General features: G+C 51.5%; 5 protein-coding genes across 5 annotated transcripts; 3 read left to right on the top strand and 2 right to left on the bottom strand.

The window, feature by feature from the left end:
* Nucleotides 1–769: 769 nt before the first annotated feature.
* On the top strand, nt 770–2,059 carry TGME49_266700 (hypothetical protein). The gene has a single exon (XM_002368708.2). The coding sequence runs from the start codon at nt 1,127–1,129 to the stop codon at nt 1,814–1,816; it is 690 nt and encodes a 229-aa protein (XP_002368749.1). The 5' UTR covers nt 770–1,126; the 3' UTR covers nt 1,817–2,059.
* A 989-nt stretch (nt 2,060–3,048) lies between these two features.
* On the bottom strand, nt 3,049–12,188 carry TGME49_266690 (hypothetical protein). The gene is made up of 7 exons (XM_018781438.1): nt 9,712–12,188; nt 7,133–9,336; nt 6,745–6,804; nt 6,088–6,168; nt 5,799–5,944; nt 5,490–5,646; nt 3,049–5,393 (listed from the first exon to the last, which is right to left on the bottom strand). The coding sequence occupies exons 1-7, from the start codon at nt 10,760–10,762 to the stop codon at nt 4,062–4,064; spliced, it is 5,031 nt and encodes a 1,676-aa protein (XP_018636263.1). The 5' UTR covers nt 10,763–12,188; the 3' UTR covers nt 3,049–4,061.
* Nucleotides 12,189–14,186: 1,998 nt separating this feature from the next.
* On the top strand, nt 14,187–18,115 carry TGME49_266680 (hypothetical protein; the record flags this gene model as incomplete). The annotated part of the gene is made up of 6 exons (XM_018781437.1): nt 14,187–14,310; nt 14,774–15,258; nt 15,523–15,885; nt 16,316–16,518; nt 17,121–17,667; nt 17,990–18,115. The coding sequence occupies 6 exons, from the start codon at nt 14,187–14,189 to the stop codon at nt 18,113–18,115; spliced, it is 1,848 nt and encodes a 615-aa protein (XP_018636264.1).
* A 586-nt stretch (nt 18,116–18,701) lies between these two features.
* TGME49_266675 (hypothetical protein) lies at nt 18,702–19,544 on the top strand. The gene is made up of 2 exons (XM_018781436.1): nt 18,702–19,077; nt 19,457–19,544. Exons 1-2 carry the CDS (start codon nt 18,860–18,862, stop codon nt 19,539–19,541), a joined length of 303 nt encoding a protein of 100 aa, XP_018636265.1. The 5' UTR covers nt 18,702–18,859; the 3' UTR covers nt 19,542–19,544.
* A 23-nt stretch (nt 19,545–19,567) lies between these two features.
* On the bottom strand, nt 19,568–27,590 carry TGME49_266670 (hypothetical protein; the record flags this gene model as incomplete). The annotated part of the gene is made up of 3 exons (XM_018781435.1): nt 19,568–22,481; nt 23,325–24,218; nt 24,891–27,590. The coding sequence occupies 3 exons, from the start codon at nt 27,588–27,590 to the stop codon at nt 19,887–19,889; spliced, it is 6,189 nt and encodes a 2,062-aa protein (XP_018636266.1). The 3' UTR covers nt 19,568–19,886.
* Nucleotides 27,591–27,638: the final 48 nt, after the last annotated feature.

The following is a 27,638-nucleotide window of genomic DNA, read 5'->3' on the forward strand; positions in this document are numbered from 1 at the left end:
CTTGATTCGCACGTACAAGACTAGCTTACAGCCGCTCAGGGTAATATGCCGCTGATTTGGGAGCTGAAAGACGGACTGGCCACGAAATACCGTCCAGTGTAGCGTGGTACACAGAAGGCATCATGTTCTCCGTACGGAGTACACAACGCCGGCTGTATTTTTGGCGCAATCCGTGGATTACCGCAAGCAACCAAAAAGCGAGACAAAACTGCTGCTCTGGCGTCAGTAGGACCTGTATCATGTGACTGAACGTTATTCGACAACCTGGTTTTTTATGGCCTATATTAGTTTAGCAAAAGTGCACTCAAACTCAAAGTATAATGTAATGCAGCATCGATGGTCCCGACCCGCATAACGTTTTTCGGGGACTGCGCAAACTGCTCGCAGAGTTCCCGTAACCTACAACATCACTGGATGTGTCCGATCGGCTCGTTTTCTACCTAAGGGAGAATAACTACTTCCCATTCTCCGGATTATTTACCCACCGCCCTATCAAAGGAAAAGGGGGCTCTTTGAAATTTACGTAGTTTCGCATGATACGCGTCACCTCCTGCAACTCTTCAGGGTGACTTATAAGAACCAGAAGCTCTCACCTTTCACCCATTGCTTTAATGTCCATTGGGCGCCGCAGTATTTCAAAATTAAATAACTATTAAGAGCAGTTTTGGCTCAGCTATCTCACGTCAGCGGCACGCATGGGACAGGCTGCTTGAACGATAGGATCATCTCCTTTCCGCACCTGCCTCATCTATCCTGGTGACCCATGTAACCTGAAGACACAGTCGTCTGCTACAGTACGCTGACAGACAACGCAGCGTTCGTTCCACCCCTCAGCGACTCGACCACAGAACCTTAAAGGCAACGAAAACATGAGTGTCTTGGGTCTACAAGTATCAATAGTAAATTCCTTCTGGCTGGGAACGACTTTCCCCACCTTGAACGAAGCGTTATCGCGTTTCTGCATGTGTCGTGATGCTGAGTCGTGTTTACCCCGAGGCCGCATGTCTTGAACCCCAATCTAGTTCAGCTTTGTATTTCGCTGAGATCCCTTTTTTCTTACCGTGTTGGCGCTCAGCGTGAGTATGCCTAAGTAGGCATTCGGTGCCCAGTCAGTCATTCTATTAAAATGGCTGGAAAGCGCGTACGTGGGGCCGTGTGCCTCGGCTGCATCGCCGCCTTGGCGACTAGTTGTGAAGCAGCTTTCCAGGGCACCAGCATATCGTCGAACTTTTTTGGCACTCCCTTCCCTGATCCGCTGCAGTATTTCCTCCGGGCAAACCACTTTCTTTCGCCGGCTTCCATTGCTGATCCTTTTGGATTCCTGTCTCGGGCCACCCCGAGCGACATGTTTCGAGCACTCACAGAAAACTACAGGATGGCTACGGCTATGCCAGAGCAATTTGTCCGGGCGGCAGCTGATGCCGCGGCTCTGTTGACGATGCAGCAATATGAGCACGTCCAAGGTAAAGAGCAGCCTGTTGGTTCACATGAAAGTACATCGTTTGCTTCAACACCATCTCGCGGTTTCTTTATTCCTGGGATGCCGTTCTATCCGGCGAACTGGATGCCGGCTAAATCAATGTTTCCGCTCGCTGAAAACCCTAACGACTGGTTCATGAACTTCCTTTTTGTTCTATGGGCTGCCCACCACCCAACGGAAACGGCGCACTATGTGAAGCTCGCGAAGAGTAGCAAATATCCTGGCTGGGACCACGCGCTTGATGAATCAGGTTCCCTTTCGGGATCCCAGGAGAGTGTCAGTTACGAGAATCAGTTCACGCGACACCAGAAGACCTCACAACCTGCGACCCATTGAGAATGTGCCCACTGGCGAAACTGGAGCCACTGTAGAGGAAAGACTGTGAACGGATATTTGCTGTTTCATCCTACATATAGCGATTGCGTGAACGTCAGTATGGTATAAGGCGTAGCAGTGCAGTGGCTGACTCAAGTGGTCTAAAAAGCAAGAGCCTGCATTCTATGACGGTCTCTCAACCTGACTCTCAAATGGTTATGCTAAACGGATGTAAACCGTTTCCTAACTACCCTGCTGCTACTCAGTATAATAAACTGAAACTGAACATGCCCAGTATGAAGTTAAAAGACTCGAATCACACTCGCCTGCAGCTGATAGTGGCGTCCTTCTGCAGCAAAGGAGCACTGACGTAACCGTCACGCCAAGACTCTGCAAAACTGACCAGGAAATATTCTCGTGCTAATAGCGGCACGACTGAGGCTACTCGAGCTAGTCTCCGTTACTCTTGTGCTACACATGACATACAAGTGCTGTTTCTTCGCAAGACGCGACTTCCGCGTCTTGATGTCATTGTGCACCCTCGTAACACTAGAATGACACATAGCCTCCTCGCGCGCTTCACAGTTATTCATTCAAGGAGTAAGAGTTGGGGTGAAGATAAATTTAGACTTGCGTAAAGTTATCAGACCTGTGGCAGGAAGAATTATGGAGAAGAGCGGCCACATTTATTTCTCGTCAGAGTTCTGTTCTACTCAGGAGGCTTCTCTACTTGGATAACATGCCAACGAACCGCTTTACGATTAATTTAGCTGAATTTTGTATGTTGCAGTATTAGATCTTGTTCCGGTATTCTATATATTGTACCATCTGCCTTGGTTTGAGCGAGCCTATATAATCACTTGGAGCATGCTTGCCATAGTGCATGGCTCGACAAAACCCATGATTTTGGCATGATAGCTCATCACTCATTCGCAAACTTCATACGTTGCTGTGCCCTCTATTAGTCCTACTGAATACAGAACATCACGGAATGTTTCCGACTACATCTAGGTGCCACTCCTCACCTGTGAATAAACAATTCAGCTCTGCTAGTCTCGTGGCAGCGCCCCCTCTGTTTGCTCGTTGCACCAAAGGCAACTATGCCAAACTGTATTCATACGCCGCGCTTTTCCAATCGTTACAAATTTAGGTTCTCTGAGATTCTCATTTGACATTCAGGTTTTCCTGCGCTCCTCGGACAGGGGTTTCAAGTGTTAAGTCGACTCCGCCATTGTGCTTGAGAGTGTTGATCGCTGCTGCTGTGATTCTCAAAGGTGCCCGTACGATTTCACAAGACACGATTATAATGGTGCCAATAGCTCTTTTGACGTTTTTTTGTCATTTTGGGCGGTCCGTGCGTTGTAGCCATTGGCCCTCTATATACATGCATGTCTTAATTGCCGAGTGTTCTACATAAGCTGTCATCGAGTTCGGTTTTCCCACACTTTGCTTACCTATGTCAGTTCCACTACACAGGCACATACTGCTACCGTACATTTAGCTGGTTGGCGCTGCATTAGCCCGAAAACAACTTTGGTATGCAGCATGATGCCGAAAGCCAAGGGCCTCTCTTGGCGAACACACACAATCTCAATCAAGGCCAGACATGTGTACCTCACCATATGTGATAGTCAAACAAGCACAGTTCCTGGTATACCTCTTCAAAAAGTGGTCTTGACAAGTGATATCCAACAGCCTACACAAATGCCTAAGCGTATACACGGTTTCTGACGAGGGCATCCGCTTGTAAATAGTTGACTCTCTCTCCGCCTGTTTGCACGTACTACTGCGCCGCAAACTAGAAACAAGATTTCCACAGCACCGGCGAAGAAAACTGGTCCCCAACCCCAACCCACATGCCCACCACAAAACAGCCTTTGTCGTCACAATCATACACGCGTGTACAACGCAGGCAGTGGATGACACAGACTTCATTCTTTTGCTCAACTGAAATGTGACCCGACACCATTTGAAAAAGACATGCAAGACAAACGCTTTGTCAGAAATCATCCTTTGATTCCCACTCTTCCCTTTCCATTACCATTCCACACTCTCTTCATCTTACTGTCCTTTGTCTAACCAAGTTTGTCGCCCAGACGGGGCTACTCTCGCCCACAATACCCCGACACGTCGGTTGACATGCAGGCTGTTGATCCGATGACTGTGCCATCAGCTGTAGATCGGGACACGTGATACAAAACTCAATGCGCTGGGTCGCGTAGCCGGGGGGCGCTGCGCCAAAAGACATCCGGAAGCCAAAATCAATTCATGGTGCCTGAGCGTCCGTCAGGCCTGACGGGATGCGGTCCATCCAAGTGTTGCGTAAACAGTACTGACCAAAGGAATCCGCGGGTGCTACTGCCTGATTCGATGGAGGAATTCTATGACCAGAAAGAGGGGTGTCGAACTGGTCTGAAAACATCTCCGTATACAACACCTCAGCGTCGTCTCCCGGTGTAGCACACGCGCGGACGAGCGCGAGCAAAGACAGCAACAAAGTCTCTCCACCCCGTAGCAACGGCATTGTATACCGTTCTACGTGATCACGATGGCGGACAACTCGTTGCAATTCTTGAGTCCCGGAGAGCAGGAGCAACAAGCCCCATTCTCCGCATCGAAGTGCCGCACTGGACACGCACCCATCAAGGAAAATGTGGTCCACCATCACCAACAGAAGGACGGCAAAGATGGCACGGACAGTGCAGGTGAAAAGCCCTCTGGTCCGCTGGAAGGGGACACGCTCCTGCCGTTCAAGACGGCGAGGCGTGGGGAAGCCCATGTTATCAAACTCCGCCCCTTCTAATCCTGGTTTTATGGTGTGTTCATCCTTGTCTTCGTCCACTTTGTCTGACGGATTGCCTGGGCCGATTTGTGGGCTTTCGGCTCGCGTGGTGTTCAAAGCCTCGTCTGTACGTACACGCTCAATTCTACTGTGTCTCGTTTCGGGGGTACATTGGTAGACCAGAGACAGCGGAGACGATTCTTGCCGTTGGTCCAGAGACACCGCCCCGAGGAGTTCGTCCTCGAGCGAACGCTGCATGCGCGTCAGCGTCCCGTCACGACTGTACTCCCCCCCTCTGAATCGCTGCTTGTATGATGGCAGCGTCTCGTTCTCCGCCATCGCGAAGGCGCCTGCTTCTTTCCAGAGATTGCCGCCTTTTCTAACAGAGTTCAAATCGCCAAGGTAGGAACTCCTGAGTCCGTCTGTTTCGGCCTGTTCGCCCCCAGTGCTGCGACCGCTCGCACCTTTTCCTGACACTATTGAATTTGCCACAATGTTATAAGAGAGGCGTCTCTTACGAGAGAGTGTCCCGATGCCATCAGTAGCGGCAGCAATAAGGAGCATCCTACGGCTCGACACCGAGTCTCTTCTGGTCATACTGAAGGCGTTACCACTGCTCTCGAAGTGACAGAACAACTCAGGCTTCACCTTTTCACAGTGAACAATACCCTTTCCAGAAGCATTTACACTCTGATAACTCGCGATAGGATTCCACTTTGCCCATTCCGTTTCTGACACGGCGTCGGCGCCACAACAGAATGACTCCCGCCTTGGTTTCCGGAAACCGCCGTTTTCTTGACGAGGCGACGAATCTTCCTGGACAGACAAAAAGGAGGAGAATCTTCGACAACCGTCACTTACCATCTCTTCATCTCGTAGGAGAGGACGAACGCTTGTGAGTCCTTTGCTTACCTCGGGTTCGTTAACTCCGTCAGGGACCAGGGTATCGCGCATCAAGTCCATCTCACCTAGTTCTAGCACAACATCAGTTGTTTCTCGTCGAGCGCCGTGCGACTGACGAGGCATCCCTCGCACATGAGACTGAAGTCGTTCCAACTGATGGCCGCGTCTAGAGAATCATAAAACAGACACATCTTCCACGAAACACATACTCCTCTCTACTCGGCAACTCAACGGATAAGACATTGCCATCCTCTGTGCAAATATCTAATATCTCAACTTCACACGACCAAAAATGACTGCGAAAACACTGAGATGTACCTCTGAAAATCCCTAAGGAGTGACGCATACTGTTTATTCAGCATGTCCACCTCCGCCTCGTGTTGAAGCCTCATGTTCTTCCGCTCTTCGTGGAGTGTTCGTCGAAGCACCTCTTGCTCTTCTAAGGCCCGCCGAAGTTCAGCACTCTGTCAAAAAAATCCGACAAACGGCGATAAACATGCAAGCACGACTAGTACTAGTACAACACACGTCCACGTCTTCGTCGTTGCACACTCCGGAGACCCTGCACACGACACATGGTCGCGCGCACATTAATGATTCAACACACCTGCTTTGCAAGCTGTTCAGTGAGGTGTTTTGCCTGGTCGTCTTGTTCCTCCAACTGCTTCTGCGCCTCAGTTGCCGCTTCCTGAAGAAACAGCAAACCACGGCAACAGCATAACAACACAAGCCGCATTCAGCCGTGATTCGAGGTTTCGTGGGGGGTGGCGGTGGGGGAGACACCTCACAGATATCCTATAACCACTGCAATGGAGCGAAGGGGTGTCTTCCCCCATGGGTGACTCCTCTCGCTCTCAACAAGAGGAGTTGTGCAAAATGCGGCACACCCAACTCTGAACCAAACTGCCACTTTTTTTGACAGAATAACGAACCGACACGCCACACGTGTTCCCAGTGGTTGTGTTAGTCCATATACAGGGAGAAAGAAAAGAAGGCACGCGTGACTGTGGTGGAGTCTCCAGTTGCCATACTCTTTCCACTGCTCAAGAGAAACTGACTTCCCTGTATCTTCTTGATTATGTGGTGCTAGACTAGTTCACTCCTGGCTATGAGTTACCACACTCAAGCGGAGAGCTTCCTGTCCTCACGTACGGTGTTTATATGTAAACAGTATTCTCTTTTGACGAGCACAGAGAACAGTATTTTAGTTAACACATCATTCGTTGTAGAGCCTGACCAGCAGCTTGCGAGAGGCACGACCTACCAATGCACGTGCCTCGACATCCTGGAGTCGCTCGCGAACCAAGGCCACTTCGGTCTTATACTGAAAAGAACGTAAGAAACAGGGCAGGCACAAAAACTCAAATCTCCCCTTTCCTCCACAGCAGCGAGGTCTCCAGTCTGGGATACAACGCTTCGCTCTGCGCCTCGCGTTTCCTCCGTCGTCACCATACGGTCGCCCCGCCTGTGTAACCTCGTCCTCGTGAGAGGGTGCGCCCCACTGCGCCAACTCAGGAAAACTGGATAGCGACTACAAAGTTGCTACGCAGTGTATCCAGAGAAGACGGACTGGCCTCAGGATGCTACCCCGCCCCGTCTTGTCTCCCCTTATTCCACCTACCCATTTGCCGCCCCGTACGTTTGTTACTTACGAAGTCCTTCTCTTCTCGTTCCTTCTTGAGCACTTCGCCCAGGAGGTACGCGACTGAGAGGTGGAAGTCTGCCATGGTCTGGATCGCAAAGCCAATGCCCGTCGCTGTGAAATTGCCCTTTCCTCTTCCTTCAGCATCCACGCTGCCATCCACTCCTCTGTCCTCCACGTCGTATGCGCTTGCCCGCGTAAGGGTTCTGGTGACCGTCGCTCGAAGTCTTCGGCCGTCCGCCTGTCTGGCCTGTTCGCTCCCCCGCTTCACATGGGCGCTTGTTTCTTGTCGCGTTTTCCAGTCGTTCCCCGCGACCTTTGACCCCATTCCCGAGAGAAGACTAGGCAGTGTGGAGCCCCGGGACGAGTCTTCAGAAGGCACCATCATTTCCTGCGCTCTCTCGCGCTCCAGCGTGGGCTCTCTCTCACTTCCTGGCGAATCATACAAATCGCCCTGGGTCGTACGTTGCTGGTGTTCACTGTCATCAAGACTACCACTCGTCCACCGCGAAGAGCCGACACAAAGGCGAATTGAACCATGGATATTCTTGGAAAAGGGCAACCTAGAAATAGAGAGTGCTGAACTGCCAACATGCGACCGTTCCCCGAAGGCTTCCGGACGAGGCTCCCCTGACGCTGGGAGAGAAAACAGTGGATTCGACACGAGGTGCGCATGGAGAAACTTGAACGCCAGAAGCTTACTGTGGTGAACGACATCTTCCAGCGCGTCCAGACCTTCCGCCAACGTTTGTATGTACACCCGCGGCTGGTGCATCTTTTCGTGTCTCTTGGAGCTCGGCATTTGAGATCCCCGATTGAAGCTGCTTTCGGCTACACGTCGCGGTCGAGAGAGCGAACTGACACGGTTGATTCTGCCTTTGACTGAGTTCGTTAAGGTGGTTTCGCGGCTGCTACCACTGCAGCTCTCCCCATCGTGATCACATTCCTGATTCAAACCTTTCTCTTCATCCGCCTCGTCCTCTGTGGTATCGAATTCGTCACATAAAACTTCGGCAAAGTCCCTCAACCCCGGTGCCAGCCACTCCTGCGCAAGCTTCGTTTGCTGCTGGTCTCTAGCCAGCGTGTCCTCTCGGCCGCGGCGCTTTGTCATGACAAGCACCTCAGAAATCCAAAATGTCGCTGTCATTCTCTGACCATGAAGGAACGCTGTCGGCAAGGCGAAGGTAGACGACCATCGCGGCATCGTTGCACATCGCCTGAAAGAGGCATAGAAGCGAGTCGGCGACGAAGGTGCGGTAGTGCCCACAGAAGAAAACACAGTTTTAGTCTGAGACCTGTCCTGCAGCGCACATGAGTCGCCTCTATCTCCTCTTCCGGCCGCCATCTTTCCACGCCGAGTTTCGAGGCGGCTGGCTGATAATCCTTCTCCATCTGGAAATGACGCATCCGACACTGTGTCTGTCTTCGCTTTCGTCGTATGTTCCGGATGTACGCGTGTCTCATGTGTCAGATTCTCTTTGCTTCCACTCTTTTCCTGAGCATCCCTTTCTTCCTCCGCTTCTGCCCCCTCACCTCCCTGAGGCTCTCCGGTTCTACGTACGGTTTCCAAGGTAGCCTCTGGTTTGATGGTGGTACACGAGCCTCTCGTGCCTTCGACGTCTCGCAGTTTAGCTCCGTTCAGGTTTGCCCCATCCGTACCCTGTTCCACATTCGCACTCTCCATTTCCCCTCCGGTCGATCTCAGCTTCTGTCGCTCGTCAACGCTGGCCCCGTCCGCATGTTTATTCCAGATGAGCAGTGACGCTGGACCACATGGACTTTTATCCAAGCGTGAAGACGTCGAAGAGTGCATTGGATGACCGAGAAGAGGCCCGGCGCGTTCCAGCACGGCCGCAGATGCACGCGAGGTCTCTTCTGCATACTCGCACGCGGCCACGGAGCCGGCGATGACCCCGGGAACATCCGCGAGAGAGAGTGCGTCCAGGTGTTCTGCATGCGTAGCCTCTCTTGCGACGTGCACTTGAGCGGACTCAGCAGGCACATAGCACATTTTGGTTTGGTAAACGGGAGACCCAGGCTTTCCCGGGGACAACGCCGCCTTCGCCTTCAGAATTTGCTGAGAGGAGATATGCGCCAGAAACGAGAAGCGCGGCGAGCTACGAGTTGCAACAGGAGGACGAGGTACCGGTACTTGGCAGTTTCGGCGATACGGTGGATCGCGATCAGGGCTGGAAAGCGTTCGTTGCTCCAAGACTGAACTCACATGGGCGCACAGAATAAGCAGTGAAATAACAGAGAATTCAGTGTCTCAAAGGTATTAGGGCGCCACCACAAGCCATTTTCTGTTGCTCGCTTTTTTGTGTGGTTTTCACTAGCCGCCTACTGCCTTGTTGCCTCGTTACTCCGTTTGTTCTTACCATCCTTTTTCTGCCATGATCGTTACGGTCTCTGCACCATCTCCCCTGTGGGCGCTTTTGCGCCTTTCTTCTCTTCCGTTTCTGTCTCTCCCCTAACACACCTTTCTTGTTTCGTCCCCACTTCGCCTTCCGTCTTTCTCGTGCCTTTGCCCTTTCGTTCTCCCCCTTTATCCGCCCTTTCTCACTCTACCCCCATCCCGTGATAGGTTACCTGCGCGGGATCGAGCGCGGCCGCCGCTTCCCGAAATTGCCAAATCTCTCACGACTGGGCGTGGCGATTGACTTTCTTTTTGACGAGGAACCGAAATTGAAAACCCCCACCGCCCCTTGTCGTTCTCATTATCTTCGTCGTCTGCCTTCCACCGCATGTCTTCGCCACGCACCTCGCCTGCACCAGAACCACAACACCCCTGCGCGCCTTCTTCTCTACGTTCCTGTCCTACTTCTTCTTTCTTCCCTTCGACCTTGTCATCGCTTTTGTAGCCGTCCCCCTCGTAGCTGGTCTTTCTTTCCCCTCCTTCTGAACTTCCGTCTCCCGTCTTTCGGGTTGCCTGTCCGCTCCCTCCTGCCCCGTTCCCTGGTTGCAGAGACACACTATCGGTCGCTGCGAACGAACGGTCAACGTCGTGCGGAAGCCGCCCTGGGTGTTCTCGCTGCTTTTGGTTCTCTCCTTCGGAAAATACGTATGCGCCCTCTCCGTCTGCACCTCTTGTCCCGCGTGTGTTTTGCGCAGGACGCGGAGACTCTGTGAAACAAGGACTTTGCTCCTCACATTCGGGCGAGCTCGGAGGAGAGACAACACTGCGCGCCGAGGCGGAGGTTGAGACAGAGGTGCTGCAGTAGCTCCGGGTATCACTTACTCCACCTGTTCCCGTTTGGGATTCGAACCCCAAAAGGCCTGAAACGTTGGTAACATTGCACCTGCAAATCTCCTCCTGTCCTGCCATTCTTTCTTCATCTATGGAGGCAGAAAACAAACGACGCGAAGCGGCCAGGCCCACTGACGGCAACTTTGTCCCAAAATCCGAAGGAGACAACGCCTGAAACTTTTGTGGTGTTGTCATTCCCGAAGTGTGTGCAAGTCCAACGGAAACGGAAGAATCGCATGGAGCAGAGGATGCAGATGCGGGAGAAACTAATGACGCGAACGTTACTTGAGAAGAGGCAAGGGTTGCCACGTCCTCTCGTGTTGGAGTAGCGTCCTCTACAATCGTATAGGTACGGACTCTAGCCGAACAAGCACGACTCATTATGGCTGCCATCCATTCCGCAAAGAACAAGACACTGGCAGACGCACCGGCGGGATATCGGGAAAACCCGGAGGAAGAGTATCCTGAGAGGGAAAAAGAACGGCACACACTAGAAAAGGAACCACGAGACCCTGACTGAAAAAATCGACTTGTCAAAGACGTTCAGGAAGAAAGTGGAACAGGTTGCTCGTCCTTCTTTGTCGAACTTAAGTCATCGACCTTGCTCGCCACGCACGATCCAACCAAGTTCCTCTCTAGGAGCTCTACGGAGGACCCTCTTTTGTTGCCTTCTGCATCAGGCTGGAATGTCGCAGCCAAGGGACATCACAGCGAATAATCCTGCCCCGACAAAGTTAGAATATCGCCTCGGCCTGTGGGGGCAGAGTGGGGAAGAGCCATGAGCAAAAAAACAGGCGCTGGCCAACCAGAGAAAAAGCGTGGATCACTTTAACTCTGGAAGGTGTGCTTCCGTCCTCTTCTACAGGGCGATGGAAGGCCTGCAGACGCTCATATGACTCGCCCGCAGCTTCCCAGACTACCAGCCCCGTCACTCACCATATTTCTGGTTAGCGCGTGCCAGCTAGGCTTCTTATGCACACCACCTACGAGACCTAAAACCTAGAGGCCGTTGCGTTACGTTGTTTGTCGCTTCGTCCCCTTATTTCCTTCAACGCGCCACAGCAACTTCCGATGCCTCTCGACCCCAGATGATACACGGCGAATGGACCTCGTTGCTCTTTTCGGGAGGAAGACATGCAAAAAAAAAGTTACACCACTGCGACCGGAAGACAAGGTCAGTATTCACATCGCCCTTTCGAAACGAGCGCCTCGTTTACAGACGACCAATCCACACACTTGTTTTCACACAACAACGAGCAAAACCCATGGAAACGAGATGGTAGAGCGATCGTGCCTCCTTTTCGGGCACACCTCCCACTACAACGATGGCCCCGGCACGTTTCTCTACCGACGTGAGTGTAAAGCTTTGGATTTGCAGTGACGAGCAAAAATCAAAGTATCCCTGCACAAAAAATATCACATGGAAGTGCAACCACGTACCCATGTGTCTATTGAGAGACACCCGTGAACAGGAAAAACCGTTTGCTTCGTGTTCCGTGTGGAAATGACAGACGCTTGTACACCGTGTGCATACCGAGAGAATAGCAAAAACACAATTTTCCGTTCAAACCGCAAGCGTTAAACCCAAAGTAGCATGCCACAGCTGCAGGGAGACGGGCATAGAGTAGCACACGTGTTTACAGCCTCGATCCCGTTTTCTCTTTTTTTTCAGTGAGTCAATTCAGCGGCGGGGGAGAGGGGGTTCTCGCCACGAATAACTACACAAGGCTGGTTTTGGATCAGGTTCTGCGACCTTCTGAGTCAATTCCACCCAAAAAGACCTTCTATTCGACAGGAATTTCATGTGTGCGAAGCCAATACGCACAAGTGTGTATATATGGTTGAGATACACTTCCTCTCAGCACTGCCCAAACGGGTCACTTTTCCAGTGCTCGAAAAGCCGCTGCGACGCGCAACGGTTTTCTTACCTAGCCTCTGCACACAGCGACAGGGTGCTCTTGCATCGAAGCTCGTAGCTGCTTTTTGCCCCCTTTTTCGAGACTTAATTGGGGTGTAGCCACCCGAGTTCGCTATACAGGACTACACGTGAGAGGAAATTGTTCGAAAATGGGAGAGCAGCAAAAACGCTACCGGGATGCAATGATGAAATGGCTTTTGTCGAACCTAAAATCCGAGTCTCGCCCGGGATGGCCTACGCGACACAGCAACGAGATGAGGCTTGTCGCGGGGCCGCCATACACTTTCACAGGCACGAATCGAATCCGTTCAGCCTTGTGTTTCAACTAACTTCAATTTGTAGACAAACCACTCTTATATGTGAGGATGTACAAGAAAACCGACTCGAAGGTGGCAATTGCGGCCAAGAAACCCCGGCTTACAGCCCGGCCCCGCGTGCTCCGCAGGGCCACTCGATGAGGCGCGAGAGTAGACTGCGGCGCCCGCCTACGCTATGAAACCATATGTTGGGTCGGAGTCTTCTTGGGAGTGCTCTAGCAGGGACACGAGGCAAGTGAAGATGTTTCTTTCTGGTATAAAAGGACAGCGCTGCTCAGAGGCTCACCTTTGGAAATCCACTCCGGAAGTATACCTGCGGCAACTTGCCATGCAAACATACGCAAATGACCCGCCAGAGGGCGGTGATTTTTCCTCCCACATCTTCCGACATAAATGCCTGTGACTCTTTCTGCATGTCTACGCATCTGTAGCGTGTGTCCTTCCTTTAGGTGAGCTCTCTCATTCCCCTTTGTTGTTTTGGCTTGACACGTCAAAGAGGCATTCCGAACTCGCGTTTTTATCCTGGGTTCTGTCTTGTGGGCGTGGGGACACACGTGCGGCTCCGGTGACAAGTCCGTTCAAACGGCGCCGTTTATGAAAGATCTTACCTTTCTACTTGACACGACTGTCTTACTTTTCTGTCACGGGGTTCGTAACTTTGGACAGCTACCGTTTACGAGGCAAAGTGGATTTCCACCCGAAGGATTTGTGTTGCCGGTGGTCCGTAGAACCACGAGACCCGCCAGCTACTTTTTGTACAGTTTTAAGGTGCTGAATTGCGTTTGTTGCTTCTATGATCCTGAGCAGATGCATTTGCTTGATACCGACTAACCACAAACCAGTTTCTGTCCGGCTTCAAGCATCAAGGAACGCGATTTGCTAGCCCACCAGACACCCGCAACACCCGCAAACAGTTTCACCTTCTCAGGAACGGTAGAGTTGCCTGCCTCTTCATCATCTGGAATCTCTCGTCACTTTTTTCTCCTGTTGGGATCGAGAAGGGAAGAGTCTTTTGCAGCGACTGCCCAAGCAGCTTCGGAAGACAAAATACGGTTGAAAAGGGAATGAGGTGTTCGGCGGAGTTTGACGAAGGTCATTTGCGTGCATTAACCGACGGAGATGGAAGCCTCCACTTGAGTGGACAAATGAAGTTGCATTCTAGTGTTGATTAAGACGCAGACTCCATGAAGTAGCAGCAACGTACACTTACAAAGCCGGTAAGAATCACTATATGCATAACTGTATCGTAGAGTGACACCTGCCTCAGGGGCAGTGCGCAACCTGTCTCGTGGACCACCTCCTCTGACGGTCTTCGTCGGCGTGTTGTTCCATGCTCTGCCTTAATGGCGTGCGACATTCGTTTTTCTCTCTCTCCCTCATTCTTGTCACTGGGCACTTGTTTCTGCCTTCCATGGTTATCGGCTGCCATCCAGCTGAGTCCCCGGTTTTCCAGACATCACTGTTTTTTCGCGCCTTTCCTGTTCGTCATTGAGCTCTACCCTCCTCCAGTATTCGTTCTGCACCCTTTTCCACGTTTTGCCTTGGATTCGATCTGCAGCTACATCCGACTGGTGTAGACAAAATGAGCGGACCAGGGAGCGAAGCGGGGAGGCAAGTGCCCTCGACAGGCTCTGCGAGGCACCGGCAAGCATCGGCACCGCCGCGGGTTCGAGGCGCAGACTCTGCAGATAGCGGACAACAACCGCGTAAGGAATGGACGAGTGTATACAACATTAAAGTTACTTGGCATCGATTATGCTATAGGTTCTGCAGCTCTTTGAGGAAGGGGAGTTGTTTTGCATCTCACACGCAGATGGACTTTTCTCAAAGGAGCTTCATGTAGACTGATCCCTCCACTCACGCCTCCGTAGAGGCTTGTGACATTCGCATACAGACGCGCATACAGATGTTTCTACTGATACATACGTGTACACATTCAATGCTTCCCCATGTAGATAAGGAGGGCGATAGATATTTTTCTTTTGGCACGAAGCTAGTATGTTGCATGGCTGATTGTCTGCTCGTTGTGTGCTGAGAGTCCTTTCGCGGTTGTTCGCCTGAGACAGAATCCAGTCGCGTCGACTTTTGGGTCGTGAGAGACGGCACATTGCTACCACCACCTGTCAGAGCGTCTCATGTCTGTTGCCGTCTGCTACCTTCACTGTGCAGTTGCCCTGCGCGCAGTTTCGTCGAACGCTTCATTTGCCTCTTTGAACTGCCGGCGGCAGCCATTTCGAGGCCCGGCTTCGCCGTCTGGAAATCTGGGTTTTTTCACTCATCCACCGGGTCAAACTCCGACGTTCATACCTTACTTTTCGCCGCCTGGCACGCCCTCGCCTCCGTCGTTTAGCCGCGGGTCTCGGCCAAATGCTCATACACCGTCTCCGGGATCCGGGCATTCCGACGGCGGTCCGTCATGTGGACATGCCTGGACAGGGAAAACTGCCAAGCTCGAAGAAGGCGTACTTGGTTACGCCAGCAGTGTCCCTGCACCTAGAAAGTTCGTCCCAAACCTTAGCAAGAGTGGGGCGGTGCTTGGGGTGAAGACAGAAGAGAAACCGACTGCGGCTTTCGACTGCAGCAAGGGCAACCTAAGTGCCATGGTTCTCCGCTCTCTTCAGACGGGGGAAACGAAGAAAGTGGCACAGGGAAAGGTAAGCGGACCTCTTGGCATATCCAGCCTCTTGCGTGGCAGGTGTTTAGTTACAACAACATTCTCGTCCGGTGTGCCAGTGTTGCGGTCTCCCCTCACTGAGTAGCGGATCTGTAAGTCGTGTTGCTGCTTTTGCGGCTCTTCGTTCACCATGCTATCTTCGCTTGCTGAGCCACTCTCCCGCGTTTCTGTATTTTAAATACCTTCTAATTGTACTGACCTCTACATGTGATCTGTTGTGTGCCCTCCGCTCTGGTTTTCGCAGTTTGAACCCGGGGGGCGACGCGGCGCGCCTGCTTTTGGCTCACCTCCGGATTCGTGCGACGGCACCGCAGCGTCACCCATCGGCTTTGAAGGTGGCAGACGCCCTCTGCATTTGGCGTCTCCCGCAGCTATTCGGGAAAGCAATCTGCGATTGATGTACCAGCACCAGTTGTTTTCCAAGGACGGGAAGAAGGCAGACTGCAAGAAGTCCCGGCGTCTCATGGAACTGTCCTGGATTGGCATGCAAGAAGACGACGAGGATGCCCTTTCTGGGGGCACTTCGGGGTGCTACACTCCCATCAGTCTTCCCTTTGTTGTCAGAGAAGGAGACGGGGGTATCGAAGGGGTTGCACACCAGAGAAGCGTAAGTTCAGATAGACGCAGTGGCGCGCTTAAGGTGCTCCTTAATCCCCAACACAGAATTGTACAAAGCTGTTGGCAGGTCAGTCGTACAAAGCCGGTCTTACGAAAGTGTCTGCAATCCAAAACAAGCGTACGTTGTGGGCGTGGTGAGCAAGTTCTATCTGAGAGTCGGGAGCGTCGACTAGAGCGCGTTACAGCCAACTTTTTATACAAGTCTCGCGATTTTTGAAAGTCCCGAAATCTCCATTTCTTTCGTTGCTTGACTGCGGTAATGCACACTTCTCCCAAGAATTGTTGTGACAACTCATAGACAGCAATTTCTTTAGAACTTGTCTGACGCATTATCTTGGATAAGTTTTGGTCTCCGCATTCGCAGTGCTATATGAGGGCATCGCATTATCACCCTTTTGCGCATTTTTGTTTTTGTACAGGTGAGTGACACAAGTTCTATGAGCATGGAAACCGCGACTGCGCGAGGAGCTGAAAGTCGCCGAAAACGGCCGTCTGCCCGTCATGTGGAAGAAGCGAACCGCTTCGCCGCGGGTCTTCTTCTGGTGGGCAACAAAGGAGAAGAAAGAGGCGAGAGGGGCGGCGACACGTGGGATTTGGCTGACGGCGAGGATGGTAGTGGCACGTAAGTCGGTTGTGCCGATGTCAATCGACAAACTGTGGATGAGCAGACTTCATTTCACGTCACTGAACGATCACCACTGGACAGGCGAGCAGCCAGCGAAGCGAGAAATAGTGTCAGGTGCGCAAACACGTCACAGCACAAGTCAGGGAAAGAGGATTTTAGAGAACCGTGTGGTATCTCGACGTCGCGAACCAAGAATACTCCCCTGCGCGAGAAGTGTTTTTAATTGGCCGTGACTGTTTTGCTTGTAATGCGCTGGAATGTGCAAGAATATCAGTCTTTGCTTCTTGCTCGTCTGCTGGATTCTCCACCTATGTGATTTCCTTGCCTGCTTCTTCTGGCGGCACATCGAAAATAGCGAAAGACGTGCTGAGGCTTCGAGAAACGAAAGCCCACTCTCAGTGTCCGTTTGGTTCATGGTAAATCTCGAGTTTAGAGACTGACACTGCGGCGCGCCCATGCACGGGGGACTTTTCTTCATGAATCAGTCGCATTGGTAATGGGAAAATTATCTCTTGTGAACTGTCTCATTTCCATATGATGCGGCCTATGTACTAAGATAAGCTTTGGTTGTCTTCGTGGTTTTCGTCTTTTCCGCTCAGGGATTTTCTGCACATCTGTTTTCCATCCCTGTTCCCTCCGATGGACCGGCAGGCCATGAACGAGGCGCGTCAGGCTCGAGCTGCTGAGCGGGAAGCCCGAAGGTGCAACACCCGTGGCGCCAGAGATGGTGACGCCTCTGAGTGTGGGAGTCAAAATGCAACCAAGGACAGTGCAACCCAAGGAGCGAAAGCGGGCGTCCGCAGTGGGGCACCTGGAAATGGGAAAAAATCAAGCAAAACAAGCCAGCCTGCGAAGCCGGTGGGGCCGTCTCCACCACTGCCGCTTGCCTCGCTTCCGGATGGACGAATTGGGAAATTGCTTCTGCACCGAAGTGGGCGTGTGGAGCTCCGCCTTCTAAGTGCCATGGCGCACAAGTCTGGTTGCAGCTTAGCATCCAAAAGCGACTGTGGGAGTGGCTCTTCGGCAGACATGCAGGATGACGAAAGAGGAAAAGGACTGGGAGGAACGCTCACGAAGAATAAGTCAAATGAAGAACCAGGCATGTGCTTTGAAGTCAATATTGGATCGGAATGCACTTTCGCTCAGGTAGGTTTGAGGTGCGATCGTTGGACTTTTGTATCACAAAGCACTTGTGTTGTGAAGGAGCACGTTGAGGTCTCCATTCTCTCGTTCACTTTCACAGCGAACCAGTCTCGACACGGTCATCTTTACGGGGGATGCCCAGGCTGGTAACGGCCTGCCTGGTTGTCCCTGGCTTAATAGTCGAGGTGATTTGTGGTTTCGGGCCTGTGGTATGATCGGGTGGCGGAGGACACAACAAATTGTAAACTTCGAATGCATTTGGTAAGCCTGCCAACCTCAGGTTCCTTGGTTACATATCCTTGTTTTGTTTTGTGTGTGGATGCAGGAGGTTGGGTGTTTGGTAGAAGACACGTCAGAATTCCTGTTTTTAGGGAAGTGCAACAAGCGCATGGTGATCGCCCCAGACGTGCAGCGATGTCTCCGGCCCGTCACCGCCTGCGAAACACTGTAGACCAGGCGCGAACTTCGTTTCAGAAAATGGACAACGTCATTTGCAGAAGGGACAAGAAGGGGTTTCCACTGAGTGTGGTTATGTGGTTCTCTGAGCCGATTTGCACTCGGGAACCGACGGTGTTTCAAGGTAGTATCGCCACTGGGGAACGGGTGTGGCCGTTTTGTGGGGCTTTCAGGGGTCATCGTAATCCATGTTGAAAATTTACTACGGCGGCACTCTCACCAACCCATCAGGGGCATGCAGCTTCAAGGCTTTGTCCGAGCTCAACTGATCAACGTCTACTGCCCCTTCCGTTCTCGCAGGTGCTCCCGAAGTGTTCTAAGGCAGGTAGTGGGTTCCAGTAAGAAAGTGGCACCAGACAAGGAGACGTCTCTGTTTTTGAGACGGTGTGTTCGGTGTCATGTTGAAAAGAGGCAGCAGCCACGAGGACAAGTGCACGAAACAAATGTCTAAAGGCGTCGCACTGTCTACTCGCTGCCGACCCCATCAGCAGGTTCCTTCCCGCCTTATGGAGGGCTCCCGCATGCCTGCAAAGCGTTATTGGTGTCGCACGCTCAGACACATTCTCTCTGCATTCGTCTCCACGAAATTTGTGCCTCTGGAGGTCGCTTCCGTGCGACTCATCAAATAGCTGAGCATGTATTGCAGGTACCGCTCTGAATCCTGAACGACTTGACTGTAGATGCTGTCGCGAAGAAATAGGTCGGCTACGGGTCACCATGCTGCGACAGTTTACGACGAATGCTGATCATATGTGCTGTTGATACTAGGTGGCGTGTGTCATCATTTTCCTCCATGGTGAAACTGCTAATTTTCCGCTGCCGTCTGTCTCCGAACTTGAGTGCTATCGTCCCATTGGGATACAGGGCCCTGCGGCGGACCCAGTTCAAGTTCTCATGCTCAAGATCTAAACCATACATTTTGTATCATTTACTTCATCCGTTCACGGGCCAATGTAAGTAAGTAAATGGCTGGCTCACGCACGACCATCTCTACAGAGTTATCGGCGTGTCCGGTGCCCGATAGGGGTGCTAGAATCTCAGCAAATACCTAGAGGCCACATTCCCTTGCCACGAGACGCCAGACAGCATTTTATCGGCAGAATGTTAGTTCAGCTGGGTCACTACACTATCCGTTGTGTCAGAGCGATGCAAAGAACAATGGATGATCATAATAAACCGACCGCGGACGTCACAGAACTTGGGAGAAGCAAACGAGAGATTCCTACATTTTTGCAGTTATGCGTGTAGTGGAAACATGCACATCACTGCACAGAACTCAATCTCCCGTTGGCGAATCCTTTTCTAGTCTGCTCCTCTGCTCTTTTATCTCCCGCAGTGGGGTTGCATCTCACGTACGAGCTACACCGAGTGTCTCCCGATACACAGCACCTCTTCATCGTTGGCTAACTCGTACCCGTTAGCACTAGGTGGAACAAAGGAGGACCCACCCTTGGTAAACAGAGAAGCACCCAGTCGGCTGGTATTACACGTACACAGTGTTTTTCTTCGTGGTGATTCATCCTCAGTAGCGGGATTTCAGCGTGGAGAACAATTTGGAAGATGTGTCCCCCTTTTTTCCCCACACACAAAATCGAGAGCAAGATAATTAGTAGGCGCATTACGTCGCGAACAGCCACTATCGCACGACAGACACCAAATCGGCTACTTCGATCTCACAGGCATGAACCAGGTCAAGGTATCGAAGTAGATACAGAGACGGAAACGACGCTGAACACGGAGCTGCGCTCCGGCTTGTCTGGCTCCTCTCACAAACACAGGTGACAGTATAAGAAGTCCTTGGCTCGCTGGCGAAAGTTCGGTTGAGAGAACGATTTGGGCGAACTCCAGTTGTCGGCGTTTAAATCCCAGTGACTATCTCTTCCCACGTCCATTTTGTTCAGGATGTATTCGCGCCATTGCGCAGGATGGAAACAAGAGAAGAAGACCTTCCCTTTCGTGCGAAAGAATCTTCCTCTTCGGCGTTCCACTTTCCATTGCCACGAGATCTCGTCTTCGGAGCTCATTTCCTCACTCGAGAATGATTTCTGTCTTGACTGGAACTGAGCGCTGCACTGTACTTTCCGCACCTGTGGCCTCAACGCAGCCTTTTCAAGAGAGCTCATTCTGAACCGCCTTTCCTCCCTGTCCGTCTCGAGCCCCTCTAAAGCGAAACAAAGTCTGTCCATGCGTTCGAACTGAGCCGCGAGTTTCGTCGCTTCTTCCGCTACCTTAGACAAGCTCTGCTTGAGCTGTAGTTCTCTGTCAGCCGCAGCGTGGATAGCGTTTGCACTGGAAGGAAATCTGGAACTACGCGGTGGAATTCTTGTATCTGTCTCCCCCCCGTCTAGCGCAAATCTACGTGATGTTCGGTTCGAAAATTTCCCTTGCCATTCTCGTTGTCGCGTAGGAGAAGAAGAAGGAGCAAAACTAGTAGTCGGCTCTTCAGCGCCGGGTGGAGGGGAGTATACGTCATCCTCTCTTGGTTGAGGGAAGATGGAGGGCTGCCGCGCGCGTATGCTCATGTCATTTGCTGTCTCCATTTCTGTTGCATGAGCCATGGAAACGGAAGGCCCGCGTGAGGGAGTAGAACAGTACGATGGTGAAAAGACGGATTCGACCATCTGTGCTTCTTCCTCTTGTGGCATGTGTCTCTCCATTACCTCGTGTCCTCTTTGGTTCTTGTGTGTAACGGATACAATGCTGCCCACGTTAACCACGGCAACTGCAACCACAGCAGGGCCACACGCCTCAGATCCCACTGTTGCATCACCTCGGCTTTTTTCGGCTTCCTCTTGGTCACGCCCTTCGGCTTCTGCATTCTTCCCTTGCACTGCAATTCCCGGATCTGTGAACAGTTTTTCTCCCTCCCAGTGTTGCATCCCTTCTTTCTGATGCCATGTCTTCAACCAGTTTTGTTCTTCTTGCTTGGCGGGGCAGAAGAGCTCGCGTGGCTCTTGTCTATTTCTTGTATGACTCCCATATGTGGTCGCCGACGAACGAATAGAGGACGACGCTGGAGACACTGTCGGTTGTTTTGGAGGGGCGTTTTCTCTCGCGATCTTATCTCCCTCTTCGAGCCAGAGCTCCAGCAAGCCCGTCAAACTATCGGAAGAAGAGGCTGCTGTTCGCTCTCCACTGGACGTGGAACGACTGTAAGAGACGTCCTCTTCACCAGGTGGAATATTGTAAGGCAGACGATTTGACGGTGAAGCTGAAGAGGTCGCATTCATCATCATTGGGGTCCCTTCCTCTTTCGGTCTTTCAGTTTGGTTCTCGTCGAGAAACCCGAGGAAGACTAACGGACGGACCAAGTTTTTCGGAAGGACGAGCAGCTCCTTCGGGTGCTGAAGAGGGGTTTTCAAGAAGGCACGAAACAACCTGAGATCGTCTTCAACGTTCATTTCTTGTTTCGCTGTTGCTTCATACCATTCTTTTTCTTGATTTTGTGACATGCGTATGCTTGCGTCATTTCCCACGAAACCTCCACTCCCCTGAAGTATGGGTGAAAATGGAAGAAACGTAGGGAGGCACAGAGGCGGTGACGTTAAAAACAGACACCGCTCCCTGTTTGAGGGAACCACTGTGTTCTGATACCAGCTGTTTCCATGGTTGCAGGGGGCATTTTCTGCAGATAAAAAGTCCGGTTCTTCCTTCATGGGGATATGTTCATTTTTAGGCAACACTGATGTTTCCTGAATTACATCTTGTACATTGTGCTTATTCATAAACACTGGCTGGTCGCATGGCACCTTTCCTGTTGAGTCGTCCATCATGTTAAGAGTTATTCTTTCCATTAAAGAGTTGCCTAGATGGACTTCATGGACACCCGAGTGGAGATGCCGGTCTTCTTGGCCCTCATCTGCTGGTCTACTCTCGCCATATACAATACTCGGCGCCCCCCAAACCGAGCGCGAAACTGCAGCTCGAAAGTCAGAGCCCGAAGAAGACGGTGCCTTCAACGAGAATGCCTCAGCGTCACTTTTCAGAGCAACACAATTTCCTGTACTCCTGTTAAGTTTGTCTGAGTGCCGCTCTTCTCGCTGAGGTGCCGAAAGACATCTGTTTCCTTTGGTCCCCCATTTCGCAGACCCCTGGAACGGATCACCGTGACCGTCACCCTGCTCAGCCTGGGTAGGCCTGACTAGCTCTCTCTCCTGCGATCGGTTGTGCAAGCGAGGCTCCCTGGCATGCTTCCGTTCTGACCCAAATCGATATTCTAGGCGCGGTGGAAAAGCCGTCCTCGAGGAAGACTCAGAGAAGAGAGAAGAGCATGAAAGGGCGGAGTAAGGATAGTGCTGACGGCGGGCACGGGAAACGAAAGATGGGGACACGGAACTGAAGCCTAAAAGTTTGCGCTCCACCTGCGAAAGAACGAAAAAAAAGATAGATGAAGTAAAAAAAAGGATTCGAAGAACGACTTCGCCAAATTGCATGCGGGGGTTCGATAACCGACGTATTTTTACTTTCAAAGCACACTGGTTCTATATGCAGCAAACGAATGATCGTAGAAGACCAACGTAGGACGGTCAAGCTTATACCCTGGGTGTTGACGGTAGCATGCTGGCCGTTGTCGAGGGGACGTAGGGCAGAACAAACTATGCGAGTATAAGTTCAAACAACAATTGAGGCGAAACGCCACAGATCAGCTCTCGGTAGCCATTTGAACACTGTCCACAACCATCCAGAACGCCATCAAAGTAATGTTGACACTAGATCGAAAAATATATGGCTTGAAATCGCTATCATTCAGGACATTGCGCAGAAATTCTCATGCTAGATCGCTATGATTTTTGAAACCTTTCTTTTCATCGGCTGGCGAGGCTTTTCGCCATGCGACGAGGGACAGCTAATTACAGAAAACTGCCAAACGCCTGTCAACCTTGTTTGTTGTTGTTTATTGGCAAGTTGCGCGGAGAAGATATGTAAAACAGGAGAGTCGTGAACAAAATGGAAAGGGACAACGCTGTAGCTCTTTGTGGGGAAGCGAAAGGATAGACAAACACCGACGGGCGTGAATTGCCATATAGCACGCTACGCTAGAGGTTTACGTGCACGAATTTGCCTCAACTGGGGACAGCAGCTAGTAAGCAACTCACGATCCGGTACGACGGAGCGAGCGAGTTTGACGGCGAGGAGAGGGAAGGCGAATTGTATATATTGTTTGATACATTATTGTGGCTGGTTATCGCTGGAGATGAGCTCACTTTTCTGACACGTGCCTTCAGGCTGCGCGTTTCGCCATGTTCTTCCTTGGTGGCGCGTTTTTCATCTCCCGCCAGACCTCTTGCAGCTTCTATCTCCCGGGCCCTCGCCGAACGTTTCGTTCTTCGCCGTTCAGCAGTGCACTTCTTCTTCGTGTTTTCGAGTTGTCCCTCTGCTTCCACCGTCATGTCCGTCTTCGTAGCAGGAGTCGGTCTAAAAACACCAGTACTTCCACCGAATTCCGGCTGTGTTCTGCACCCGCTGTTTCCTGTGTAGTTGGCTTGGGCTTGGCCCTTCCTTGGCCTTCCTCTCGCTCGTCCTGTGCCCGGCTTCGAGGTCGCATCATTTGTTTTGTTCTCGTCATTATTCTTCGTTGGAATTTCACTTTCATGGTCCTCTTTGGTGTAAATGTTGCTGTCCTCTTCGACATCCGCGCGAACAACGAGAGAAGAAAGGATGGAAGCATATGCGCTGCATGGACGCTGGGAGGCAGGCGGAGAACATTTGATGGACAATGCACTAAAATGTGGAAGAGGCACACTCCCTCCACTGGTCTTTGCGTTCCCTACCTGTGAAGCAGGACCCGGATCCATTGCTCTGCTACTGCTCTCCCAGAAAGCCTCTCCAAACCCGATTGTCGCCCATCCCTGTTCAAAGTCCTCCTCTCTATCGCTTTCGACGTTCTTCGGTACGTGTTGGCTTGGGAAGCCTGCAGGTGAAACGTCTTTCCTCCCTGCTGTCCCACGCATCTGTGGATTAGAACACAATCCTCGGTTTCCCCTTTCTCTTCCCCCAAGGCCCATTCCGACGCTTCCTCCCTGAAGAGTAAACGACGTATTTTCGGCATCGGTTGGCATCGACTGGGAAGCCAAACGGATGATTATAGAGGCTGACGCCTGATAATAACAAACAGAGCAACGGAACCTAAAAGGCTGAAGCTTATAGGTCCATGTGAATTCATTTATGCATCCACGCTGAGGCACGTACAATTCGAACTTTCGATGTCCATATTTACTATTTGCATCAATATGATATAGAGACAGATAATTCGACATACGCTTTGTACGGCGTCAACCACGAAGAAAAGCATTTGCAGAGGAAACAATGCGTCTGGAAGCAGTAACATCCGCAGGATTGCAAACCGTTGTTTGTGTCCGAAAGGCGATGCTTTCACTCATAAGAGTTTCGATCGCTTCCGGAAGCGATTGCAGAATCATTCCACGTGACAAAAAAGAACAAGTATGCCTCGCTTCAATCCGTAATCCATTTCCTTTCCAACGGGAATGTACGGGTTGTCGCCATCCGTGTTCTGGTTCATTCACGAGCTCCCATACCAGTGTCACGTGACCCTATCTTAGGAAAACCTACCTTCTATTTCGTGTTTCCTGGGACCCACACACTCAGTTGACTCCTTGTGCACGTCTTTAAAGAAACCAAGGCTTCCGTTAATAAGAATCATCGTATAAGTCACCAGGCATGCAACGTCCATCTGATGACAACCGCTCAACTCTTTGTTACGCACTAGTTTTTTCGTCTTCTTCCTTCCTGATTTCAGAACTTAAGCTCACCTGTGCCTTAGGAGCACTCATCGTTGTTTGGCAGCCAGCGGCGGACTGTTCCTGCGCTTCTTTCTTGGTGGCACCTTTGTTTCTCTTGTTCTCTCCGCGCTTCCCGATACCTGCTTCCACCCTGGCCAGCGCTTGATTGCACACCTCAGTCGAAATGATATGGGCACTCTGAGCCGCGTATGTATGTGTTCCATTCCGTGAGGACGAGGCTAGTGTCCTTCCAGATCCAACAAGAAGAGCAAGAAAATGTCGCTGCTTTCTTAAAGAGTTTCTTCTCCATCTTTTCAATAACACTCGCGCCCGAGTGGAAAGTGGCGACTGACCGCGGCCTTCGTCGGAGTACCCGACATTTGTTTTCTTTACACCATGACATTCGGCAGATATCTCCGTCTGCACTCCTTGTTCTCGCATATCCTTTCTCTTCTCGACGAATGAATCTCTCCTTTGTCGTCGCGGAAGCTCTGTGACAGCGGAAGCGGATTCTTTCCACTTGCCGTCGCTCTGGAAGTGTGTAGGTTCACTACCCGAGAGACAGCAAGACGCCGAAGGCGACAGAGAGAGGCAGGAAAACGTGCAGTCTGAGAGTGTTCTCATTGTCATTTTCTCTGTGACAATATTAAGTCGCGGTGATCGCCCTTTGTCGTGCTCAAGGACGTTGGAGGCGGAGGACTGTATCTTATCCCTATCCTGCCTTTGCTGTTTTTCGGAAGTGTTTCCTGTCTCCGCTACTTCCCTTCTCGTTCCTTTTGGGTCAACCTCCAGCACTTCCTGAGTGGACTCGTACTCTGGGGGGGGCGAGAGCGGGTGACGACTGTTAAATAGCTTAGACATCGTGGAACTGGCTACCGTGTGATTACCAAGGAGGGACGGAGACAGTGTTTCCGCAAGAAAACTACTGTTTATGGCCAAGCTACAACAATTATTTAACTGAAGAGGGACAGACGTGCAGGATGAGCTCGCCAACGTTCGTGCTGTCGGAGGCCCTCCCCGCTCCTGCAAAGTTAAAAAACCTGAAAGCCTCGAAGGATCATCGGCGACCCATCCGCAATACGATGTAGCCGCAACCGTACCAGCATCCACTGTGTAGGATAGCAACCCCATTCTGTGTTCCAAATCGTCAAGCGCGAACGAAGGTTCTGCATGGCCAGAAGCGGACTGAGCCGATGGCACTTCAATATGTCGGATGGCAAGGACAAGCGGCGACTCCATGGCAAGGCTTCCAGGTACATGGGAATGCCGGTTGTCTGCTGACGATAGAGGCATCCGGAAACACGCTGAAGAAGACGCCAAAAGGGGATCAGGAACGCTTCCGAAAATGGGACAAGGAATCGACGAGCGCGGCCACGCCCAGCGAGTGGATAAGAAGCGGGATGGGGTCATACCTTTTCTCATATACAATACTTTTTCTGCGACCGACAGAGGATGTGCTTGCCAGGGATGGACGCGACATCGAACAGGATGCAACGACTTCTCGAAGCGGGTGTGGAATCTGTTACTCAGCTGACGACCTCTCTCTCGCGCTCTCTGAACTGTGCCACAGCAACGTCCTTGTTTCTGAATTTCTCCTTGGTGTCCCGAAGATCTTGAAGAGCAAGTCGCCAAATCAAAAAAGGTCTCGAATGCGTCCAGCGGTCGTGCAAAGTCCCGTCGTCCCGTTTCGTCGATGAATTCCTCCCTCACGTCTGCATCCTTGTTCTTCTCGTTCCCTCCGTCAGTGGAGCTTTTGCTAACATAGTCGTCTTCAGACTGGTCCTGCTGCCAGCACTGCTCGTGCTCCCGAGTACTTTGACTCTCCCGTGTTTCTAGTAGACAGTATTCTCTCCTGCTCCTTCCTTGCTTTTCCCATTCTTGTTCTATTTTCACTTCTTCATTCGGGTCTACTTCTCCCTGTCGAACGCAACGAGACTTACAAGCAGATGAAGCTGAGAAAGAGGCGGTGTTGTGCTCGGATACTGGAGGAGCCGTCCTGAGAAAGTGGTTCTTCCTGGGTTTGTCTGCTGCCGAAACCCCTCTATCTTTGTTTCCGTCGTTGCTCTCGAAAACTCTGGAAAAGCCTGGCATCGCGAGAACGTCAACGCCCACCTCAACCTGCAAGCCTGCATTCTGCCACTGTTGCTGCATTTCTTTGAAGATCTGCGTCATGTGCGCTGCTCCTGTGTTTCCTCCGTCCGTTTCTTGTTTGTTAATCGTGTACATATGTTCTGGTTGAGTGTGCTCATTTCCCTTTTCGGTCTCTTCTTCAGCCCTCGCGTCCATGGTGTCCTGCCGTTGGGCTGTCTTTTTGTGTCTGGGTGTATCATCGGTAACCATAGGAGCTGCTCTTGCCTTTATGTCACCCGTAACCTCTTCCTCGGTAACCACAGAATCTCCTGCCGCTACTTTACAATCGACGTTGTCGGGGGCGGAGTGGGTTTTGTATTTGTCTTCGCATCCGTCATCGCCAATGTTTGCATTGTTTCGCACATTATCTTCGTCAGGGCCCCTATGTCGGGGCTCTTTCGTTTCCACTCTCTGGTTGCACACTCCTCTTTTTCCTTTAACAGGCCCTGTCTCAACCGTATGTAGCTCACATTTGTTGTCTGCATGGTCACCTGCATTCTTTTCCGTTGCCACACAAGTGTGTTTGTCTTCGGTGAAACCACCTTTGATTCGCTTTCTCACATTCTTCCCAGTCTGAATATCTTCTCTTATCTGCTTCATTTCGATGTATGCCGTTCAAATGTAGCGCTTCTCAGAGAACCGCTATTC

Source organism: Toxoplasma gondii, chromosome IX (assembly GCF_000006565.2).
Source record: "Toxoplasma gondii ME49 chromosome IX, whole genome shotgun sequence".
Classification (NCBI taxonomy): Eukaryota; Apicomplexa; class Conoidasida; order Eucoccidiorida; family Sarcocystidae; genus Toxoplasma; species Toxoplasma gondii.

What these genes read in the sequence shown, in the direction of transcription:
- TGME49_266700 (XM_002368708.2), top strand. Translation starts at nt 1,127, where the DNA reads ATGGCTGGAAAGCGCGTACGTGGGGCCGTGTGCCTCGGCTGCATCGCC.
- TGME49_266690 (XM_018781438.1), bottom strand. Translation starts at nt 10,762, where the DNA reads ATGGCAGCCATAATGAGTCGTGCTTGTTCGGCTAGAGTCCGTACCTAT. An exon ending in ATGTCGAGGCACGTGCATTG is followed by an intron (nt 6,169 to 6,744) that starts GTAGGTCGTGCC and finishes CTGTTTCTTCAG; the next exon opens with GAAGCGGCAACTGAGGCGCA. An exon ending in CTCCTTAGGGATTTTCAGAG is followed by an intron (nt 5,647 to 5,798) that starts GTACATCTCAGT and finishes ATGATTCTCTAG; the next exon opens with ACGCGGCCATCAGTTGGAAC.
- TGME49_266675 (XM_018781436.1), top strand. Translation starts at nt 18,860, where the DNA reads ATGCTGATCATATGTGCTGTTGATACTAGGTGGCGTGTGTCATCATTT. An exon ending in CCGTTCACGGGCCAATGTAA is followed by an intron (nt 19,078 to 19,456) that starts GTAAGTAAATGG and finishes TATCTCCCGCAG; the next exon opens with TGGGGTTGCATCTCACGTAC.